General features: G+C 35.4%; 1 protein-coding gene across 1 annotated transcript; it reads left to right on the forward strand.

Annotated features, from left to right (window-relative positions):
* The first annotated feature begins 1893 nt into the window (after positions 1-1893).
* LOC141344059 (5-beta-cholestane-3-alpha,7-alpha-diol 12-alpha-hydroxylase-like) lies at positions 1894-3849 on the forward strand. The gene has a single exon (XM_073848786.1). It carries the CDS (start codon positions 1933-1935, stop codon positions 3463-3465), a length of 1533 nt encoding a protein of 510 aa, XP_073704887.1. The 5' UTR covers positions 1894-1932; the 3' UTR covers positions 3466-3849.
* Positions 3850-9415: the final 5566 nt, after the last annotated feature.

Raw genomic sequence — 9415 nt, forward strand, 5'->3', positions numbered from 1 at the left:
ACATTTAACAATGCATAACAAAGCTTTATGCCTTAACAAATACAAAGTCATAGGGTACCATTCTAAAAGAAATGTAGTAATAATGCATGAGTTAAATCAGTTGAAACTGTTAAAATGGATGAGTTGCAGCATGACTGTTTTGAAAGAGTTACAGTTCCAAATGAAACTTCTAGATTCACATCACCTCATAATTTGTGGCAGAGGTTGAAATAGGAGCAGCTACTTGTACATCATAAGCATCACAATTCTGAAATAAATAATATCTGCAGGCTGCAGCGTAAACAAACTTAAATGAAATGTACATGGTTTACAATGTGTGTTATTAAATCGTCATCAGCTGAATGCGTGCCATCGTAGGATTTGAGACACAAGACAAGTTTGGCTCTGACAGCTCTTTCCTGTTTTCAATCAAAAAAACAAAACCACAAGAGACTGCTTGAAAAATATCCAAATACACCGTAATTTTCATGAGTTTCTATTTATTTACATAATACCTATCTATAAATAAAGGCAGGGTCAGTGCTAAGTGGGAGCTAGACTGGGCAGAGGACACCCAGCGTTGTTAAACAAAAACATGGCAATGAACAGAATTCTTTCTTCATTTTGGCCAATAAACAGGACATTGTGGCTAACACAAGACAGCATCTTTGGCAACACTATCTGTTTTCATAGCAGCCGCTGGCTTAAACTGGTCACGTTAACGAGTGTGTCTAAACGACCGATTTTACCTTTAGTTTTTAAGCAATCAAAATAAAACAATACACCTTTACTAGGCTAGTTACAAATGAGACGATCAACAGCTGAATCGTATCTGAATTCTGGAACTGGACTCGCGCTGATGACGTAACGTAAGATAGGCACGCCCACAGCGGGTTATGATTGGTCGATCGACAGGCTCAAATCTGATTGGCTAAAGTGTACGAGTGACCCGCATGGGAGGAGTTCGCTGCCAGGAGAGTCTCAAAAACACACACGCAAGTCTAAAAAATACACACGTAAAAAAGCTATTCACACACTCACAGTCCGTGATACACTCGTGATTTTAAAACATTCAAAATTGTTGTACACAGTTGTAAATCTGTGAATTGTGTTTTGCAACTTGTGAAACGTATTTTATGAATTTATATTCTTATTTTTTGCACGTGAATTTTTTTTGTGAATATATATATTTTTTTCGTGCACGTGAATTGGGACACGCATGTGTGTATCGTGTATTGTGCGTGAATTATTAATGAGACTAATCTGCTTCCATAGAGATACAACTATTTAAAATCTAAAATCTGAAACCTGAGAGTCCAAAAAAATCAAGGTATTGAGAAAATCGCCTTTAAAGTTGTCCGAATGAAGTTCTTAGCAATGCACATTACTAATTAAAAGGTAAGTTTTGATATATTTACCATAGGAAATTTACAAAATATCTTCATGGAACATGATCTTTACTTACTATCCTGATGATTTTTGGCCTAAAAATCTGTCATTTTGACCCATAAAATGTATTGCTGGCTATTGCTACAAATATACCCTTACTCCTTAGTACTGGTTTTGTGGTCCAGGGTCACAAATGATCAAATTCCTACTATGATTGTTTTTTTTTTTTTCTCTTTATTTAGAGCCCTGATCTTAAACATTATGTCAATCTAATAATATAACTCACCTAACATAATTATATTGTTTAAGTGACAAAATGTTTACAAAATGTAAACTGATTGCATAACTTGTCTAAATAGTGAACAGAATATAGCAGAAAAAAATTGCATACAAGGTAACTCTAAACACGAAAAACAACATTCTAAAGAAACCTGAGAGCCACTGAGAGCATTTCCTGCACTGCATGAAGTCACATGATTACAGGAGGGGCGGGACGTAAACATAGCTGCCAAGAAAGAGGAATTAAAAACAGAGCAGAGCGCAAGAGCACGGCAAAAGAGGAACATGGGCAGCCTCCTCCAAATCCTGCTTGCTCTATTCATCTCGGTCCTAGGTGCCCTCTATCTTCTGGGGTCTTTTCGCCGGAGACGAGCTGGAGAACCCCCTCTAGATAAGGGCCCTATTCCCTGGTTTGGACATGTGCTGGAATTCAGGAAGGACACGGCCAAATTCCTGCAGAGGATGAAGGAAAAACATGGAGATATTTTCACAGTGCAGTTGGGAGGCTTTTATTTCCATTTTATCACAGACCCGCTCTCCTTTGGCTCTGTGGTCAAAGAGGCCAGAACAAAGCTGGACTTTACTAAATTTGCAGAACAACTGGTCGCAAGAGTATTCGGCTATCATGGCATGGAAAACGAACACAAAGTTCTCCAGACATCAAGTACAAAACATCTCATGGGAGATGGGCTGGTTGTCATGACTCAGGCTATGATGTACAATCTTCAGAATCTGATGCTCCACAGCGTTGGATCTGGAGATGGCAAGCAATGGCAAGAAAGTGGACTCTTCAATTTCAGCTACAACATTGTGTTTCGCGCCGGCTATCTGGCTCTGTTTGGTAACGAGTCGGTCAAAAGTACAGGAACTTTGGACAAAGCTAAGGAAACTGACCGGCTGCAATCTGACGAACTTTTCAAGGAATTCAGAAAATATGACCAGCTATTTCCCAATCTGGCTTACGGGGTTCTGGGACCTAGCGAGAAGATAGAGGCTGAGCGTTTGAAAAGGCTGTTCTGGGACATGCTTTCAGTGCAGAAGATGAGAAACAGAGACAACATCAGCGGCTGGGTCAGTGACCAGCAACAGGAGAGAGACGAAAAGGGCATGCAAGAGTTCATGCAGGATCGATACATGTTTTTGCTTCTGTGGGCCTCTCAGGGAAACACGGGCCCTGCGGCATTCTGGTTGCTCCTATATCTGATGAAGCACCCTGAAGCAATGAACGCCGTTAAGAAAGAAGTCGAGGAGGTTCTCAGAGAAACGAAGCAGGAGGCAAAACGAGGCGGGCCGCTGATTGACCTGAGTAGGGACATGCTCCTAAAAACTCCCGTCCTAGACAGTGCAGTCGAGGAGACCCTTCGCCTAACAGCAGCCCCGGTCCTTACAAGAGCTGTTTTACAGGATATGACCATCAACATGGCCAGCGGACTAGAGTACAAGATCCGTAAAGGCGACAGAGTGGCGATTTTCCCCTATATAGCTGTTCAGGTGGACCCAGAAGTTTACCCAGATCCCTACACCTTCAAGTATGACCGCTTTCTCACGCCGGACGGAAGCAAAAAGACTGATTTCTACAAGCGTGGAAAGAAACTCAAGTACTACAACATGCCTTGGGGAGCGGGAACCACTATGTGTCCGGGTAGATTCTTTGCCACAAATGAGTTGAAGCAGTTTGTCTTTCTCATGTTGTCCTATTTTGACTTTGAGCTGAAAAATCAGAATGAAGAGATTCCAGGTATTGATATCAGACGATGGGGCTTTGGCTCCATGCAGCCAACTAAAGATATCCAGTTTAGATACAGACTTAAAATTTAGTGCTAATTAGTGCTAATATTATTCTATGATCTCATACACTGATGCTTCAACAATATTATTAGGCAATATTCATTAATGAAAGCTGGCTTTAAAACTCACATGCTCACATTTCATGTACATTTTCTGTGTCCTAAGTTATCTCGAAGTGTCATTCTTGCTTATGAGTTCAATGAGTTTGCATTTACTCTGTTACCCAATGACTGTTTCTATGTAAGAACAGATCTCATACAGCATATAAAGGAATAAGATATTCATAAAAGGGTAATTTTGTGCATAATAAATCTGCCTTTTTCAAAAATATCAATGTATTGTGCTGATTGTTCATGTACTATTTAAGAGAAAAACAAGATATATCATATATAAATAAATACATTAAGCTTCTTATCTTTTTGTTGTTCCTTTTTGTGATTCTGAACCAGGAGGGAAAAAACAACTCATATAGGGTCAGCTTTATTGTCTTGACCTTTGCACCAAGGAACTTTACAACATATAGCTCTGACATGAAAGTTCAGTCTGGAAGACCAGACAATAGTGGAAATTAAAACATTCTGTTTACTTCATTTACCTCACAATATATCACATTTATGAGTTGTCATATATTATTGTTAAATGTAATATACAGATTGGGAGTATTACTCACATAAATAAAAATACATATTTGGACCACTTTTCTTTTTTCTCTCACTAATTTTTTTTTTTTTAAATGCAAATTTTTATTCCATTTGGTTTTAATATTTTTAATATTGAAAAGATAACCCTAGAACACACTTGGTGCAAATAAAGGATATGAAAAAAGCTGCTTTTCAGCTGCACAAGTTAAACAGCTTTATTAGATTTAATGCAATGTGCGCCAAGAGCATAATGGCAAAGGGCTAATTTGTAATTGAAATGTTCTTGAATTTCCTCAAAAGTAAACAAAATACACCTCAACAAATTAAAATATATCACTGATCATTACTCAATTCAAAATTAATTTTTCATTGACAACATGATGAATATGCATCTAACTGTTACTTCTAAATGTCATTTATGCAAAGGGGTTAAAGTTTGCTATGCATTTTAAAGCAAATGTTTTAGAGATAGTTGTAATTGTAACACTATTTACTCAACTCATGTTGTACCAAACATGTACGACTCTGGCAATTAGTGAAGTTCAATTGTTATAGCCATAAACCAACACTGCATAATAATTAAAGCTTAACTGGTAAAATTTTTTGCTAGAAATCGTTTAGACATGAAGGTGAGCAAATTAAAAACTGATAAATTCCCAGTTAAGTAAGAGGTACTTCTGTCTTCTGTTACAACTTTTTGTAGAGATAATTAAAATTTTTACAAAATCTGCCTTTTAAAGTTCTCATTTGAGCATAACATGCAAGTGCAGTACATTGAGCATATATTTAATAAAGAAGACAGTTTAACATGTTGTGTTTACATCCTTCCTGCCTTTTATGGGAGTGGAAGACATTATAAAATTTGTTTAGGAGGCATAAAGCTTCAGTTAAACAGGAAGGAATGACGAGCGTTGGCTCTGTTTATGTAGGCAGGCAGTTCCCTGGTAATTAAAAATAAATAAATAAATTCAACTGATGTGTGTATTTAAAAAAAAATATATACACACTATCGTTCAAATGTTTGGGGTCAGTAAGACTTGTAATAGTCTTTAAAGAAGTCTCTTATGCTCATCAAGGCTGCATTTATTTGATTAAATATACAGAAAAAAACAGTAATATTGCAAAATGTTTTTACAATATAAAATTATGTTTTTTATTTTAACATACTTTAAAATATAATTTATTCCTGTGATGAAAAGCTGAATTTTTATCAGGTGTTACTCCAGTCTTAAGTGTCACATGATCCTTCAGAAATCATTCTAATATGCTGATGTATTATTAGAATGATCAATGTTGGATAATATCAACAGCTGTGCTGCCAAATATTTTTTGGAACCTGTAATTTTTTGTTTCAGGATTCTTTCATGAATAACCAGTTTTAAAAGTACAGTGTTTATTCAAAATATATTTTTTTATAACAATGTAAATTATTTATTATTAACTTTTAATAAACTTTTAATTATTAACTTAATACATCCTTGGTGAATAAAAGTATTACTTTCTCAAAAAAAAAAAGAAACAAGAAAACAAAACAAGAAAACAAAAGAAAAGAAAGAAACAAGAAAAATGTACTGACCCCAAACTTTTGAACGGTAGTGTACATCTTAAAACTTATTAAAATTAATTATTAGAGATGAAATATTAGCACATATAGAAATATTAACACATTAATAATCATCTTAAAATATTAGAAGTTAAGGTTATGTCTTATTGATTAATTTACTCAATATAGTATTGAATGCTTTATTCGTCCTTCAAAGTGAATGTCATCTTCATCTATGTATGTGTGTGATGTACAAGTACAGTTCTGCAGAACGGTTATTCTTGGTATTTAATACAGGCAGTTTAGATGAATAATTAGATTAACATTAACACGTCTCAAGTTATAGATTAAACTAAAAAGGAGAAATGAAACTGCATGTCCACTCGACCAAGTGTTTAATTACTAATCACAAGTTGATTCACGAGTTGATGTATTGATGTATATTCACCTGACTTTGACCTTCAGACGTCCTGAGTTGTCTGGTTTTAGGGACAGATCAGACTTCTCAACCTCCTTTACTCCGCTCTCAACTTTCTTCTGGGTATACCTGAAATGGTCTAACTTTCTAACAGATTAATTTCTCTCAGATTTGAAATTGCTATAGACTATTTGACTAAATTTGATTTAATCAGTTGCAATTGGCATTTATGGAATTCTCAACTTTTGCGTCAGTAAATATTATTATTGCTAAAATTACTGCATTTGTATATCTTCTCAAAGACATATGCTAATATTGAACATATTTGAATTGGCTTATTGATTAGGAAATTGGAATCAACATGTTTATTCCTTTTTTATGGAATTAAGGACTATTACTGGGGATTCTCTCATTTGCTATTATTTGTCTAATTGTGATTTACATTTTGTTTCTGAAATATTTGAAATATATTTGAAAATATTGAATACATTTTGTAATCTTTTAACCCCACCCGTCTGAATCAATCATTTTCCGCATCAGACTCTAAACTAGAAGAGAAGGGAAACAGAAATTCAACCCATACCAAAGAAGGCACCATCTGCAAAACAGCTCATTATGGCACCCTCAAAATACACCAGGAAATAACCTTCCCAAGAAGGATGTGTTTTGGGCCTGCTGTCACTGCTTGCAGCTTGATGTTTTCCTCATTTGTACATTGCCTTGGATAAAAGCTTCTACTAAGTGAATAAATGCAAAAGTAATTATTCCTTTTCGCAATGTTCAAGGTCAAGGCCAGGCTAGCAGTCTCAAACCAGTAGTTAGGGTGGAGTTTATAGTCTCATTAAGATTAGGGTTAGTGGTGGTGAGGAAATGTTGGGCAATCGTCAGCTGTGCCACAGTATCCACTGCTGTCCTAAAACTGCTGTCATGTATGGCATTCTTTTGCCCAGCCATAATGGCCAACAACTCTGATGCTTGTGCAAATCTTTAAGAGTTTTTGAGCATGTTAAGGGCCCCCAAAGTCCCTGAAACCTGGAATCTCCGCATCCCATGTTGGGGACGAGCAAACCAGCATCCCAAGTTGGTCCCAGTGTTCAAAACATACAGTACCTTATGCTGGTGACCAGCAATGATCAGGAACAGTGTTGGAGGTAACAAGTAAAGTAACTAGTAAAGCAATGCATTAGATTTGAATGTACAACAAAATATCTGAGTTACTTTTTCAAACAAGTAATGCAAGTTACTTGCATTGTTGTTTTCCCATTTATTGACTGAGACCTTTCATGTTGAGAGAAATGCAAAAGTAATATAACATAATATAATATAAAAAGTAACTTGTTATTTTTTAGAGAGTAACACAATAATGTAATGCATTACTTTTAAAAGTAAATTTCCCAAACGCTGAGCTGCAAACAGGAGAGTTCGATTTAAAGGGGGTCATCGGATGCCCATTTTCCACATTCCATTTTTTCATATGATTCTTTAGGGTCTTAATGAAAAGTCTCTAATACTTTGATTAAAAATTCTCAATAGTAGTGTAAAAAAACATCCTTTTACCTTGTCAAAATCAGCTCTGCAAAATTTCAGCTCATTTTCAAGAAGCTAAGATTGATCTGATTTTAAAAAGGGGATATTACTTTTAAAGATTAAAAAATACCACTGGGGGGATTTTTATCATTGTAGGGTGGTTGTGTACACAAACTACCAGCACACATTAATGTTATAAAACAACATGTAAACGTTAGTTTTGCACCCGATGACCCCTTTAAAACTATTGTAATGTCACTGAGACTGAGACACTGTGTATCTACAATGACTATGCAACAGTTTAAATCTTACCATCTAGAACAGTTGTATCCAAACATGTTCATGAAGGGCCAGTAAACCTTAATAAAACACATCTGAACTAAAGTAATAAAGGTCTTCAGACTCACTAGAAACTTCCAGGCAAGTGTGCTGGAGCTGGTTGGAGTTAAACTCTGTAGGATACTGGCCCTCCAGGAGCAGGCCTGGACACCCCTGATCTTAAAAAATGAAAACAGGATAGACTTGTTTTGATTTTTTGAAGTGATAATTAAACTGTAAATTCCTTTTTCATTTACTTGCCTTCCTTTCAACCTTTCAAACCTGTTCTTGTGCTGTTCTTGTCATGAAACATAAAAGCATAAGGGTCATTCTGTGTCAAATCAACCAAATTTCAAAAACTTCCCCAGCTCAAATTTTTGATTTTGCTATTATTTTGTTTAATTATTTATTTATTTTGAAGAAAGATAGACATGTATAGTGATTTAAGACAAAATGTTAATTGTCATGGATGAATATTTACTGAGTAATCCACAAATTTGTAGATGGGCGTCAAAATGGCAATTTTCACCTGAGATTCAGAGGGGGTAAAAATAACTTCAGAAAGATGGCAGTATCATAATGTTATTTTACACAGAGATTGGTAGGTCTGTTTGTAAGATCTGTTGACTGTAGCTATCTTTATTGAATTATTTGCCAATGGTGACCATTCAAAAATGGAGCAACATAATTTTTCTTTTTTCTTCTCCAAAGTTTGCATGCCTGTAACTCAAGAAGTAATTTGTGAACATGGGTAAAATTCAACAATCTGGACATGGATCCTCATTGAGATCCCCATATCTCAGGGGCTAAACAATGTTGGGCTAGGAAAATGAAGATTCCTAAAGAAGTCTATTAACTACTAGAATCTAAAATCATTTTTTTAGATTGCAATATCTTTAGCAATTGTTGAGCTATAGACAAGCAAACTTTGAAAAAAGAAAAGCTTCAACAGTTCTTCATACATTCCTCTTTAAAAGAAAAGAAGTATCATAATTTTGCAAATGGACCCATATTTGGTGCATGGCCACTGAAAATGTGTACATTTAAAAAATTAACTCTTGGAGCCATATTAAAATTTCAATATCTCTGGAACCAAACCATATAGTGCCTTAAAAAAAGATGTCAAAAGAAAAGTTAAGACCCAATATCTAAAAGGGCATTAAGATATCTTTAATACTTCTTGAGTTACATGCATGCAAACTTTGGAGAAAAGTGTTGTTTCCCCATTTTTGAATGGTCACCATTGGCACATAATGCAACAAAGATTGATAGAAGTCAAAAGATTTTACTATAAGATCTACAAATCTCTGTAAAAATATCATCATGATGCTCCATCTTTCTGAAGTCATCCCCCCCCCCCCCCCCCCGCCTGTGATTTAACTCTGAATCTCAGGTAAAAACTGCCATTTTGACCTCCCTCTACATAATCAGTAAATATTCATCCATTACATTTAATATTTTGACTTTCATCACTATACATGTCTATCTGTCTTCAGAAAAAAATATTCACAAAATCAAACATTTGAGCAGGGG

This window comes from Garra rufa, chromosome 10 (assembly GCF_049309525.1).
Source record: "Garra rufa chromosome 10, GarRuf1.0, whole genome shotgun sequence".
In the NCBI taxonomy this organism is placed as follows: domain Eukaryota; kingdom Metazoa; phylum Chordata; class Actinopteri; order Cypriniformes; family Cyprinidae; genus Garra; species Garra rufa.

Bases quoted from the DNA above. Each gene is read 5' to 3' on its own strand.
- LOC141344059 (XM_073848786.1), top strand. From the start codon at position 1,933: ATGGGCAGCCTCCTCCAAATCCTGCTTGCTCTATTCATCTCGGTCCTA.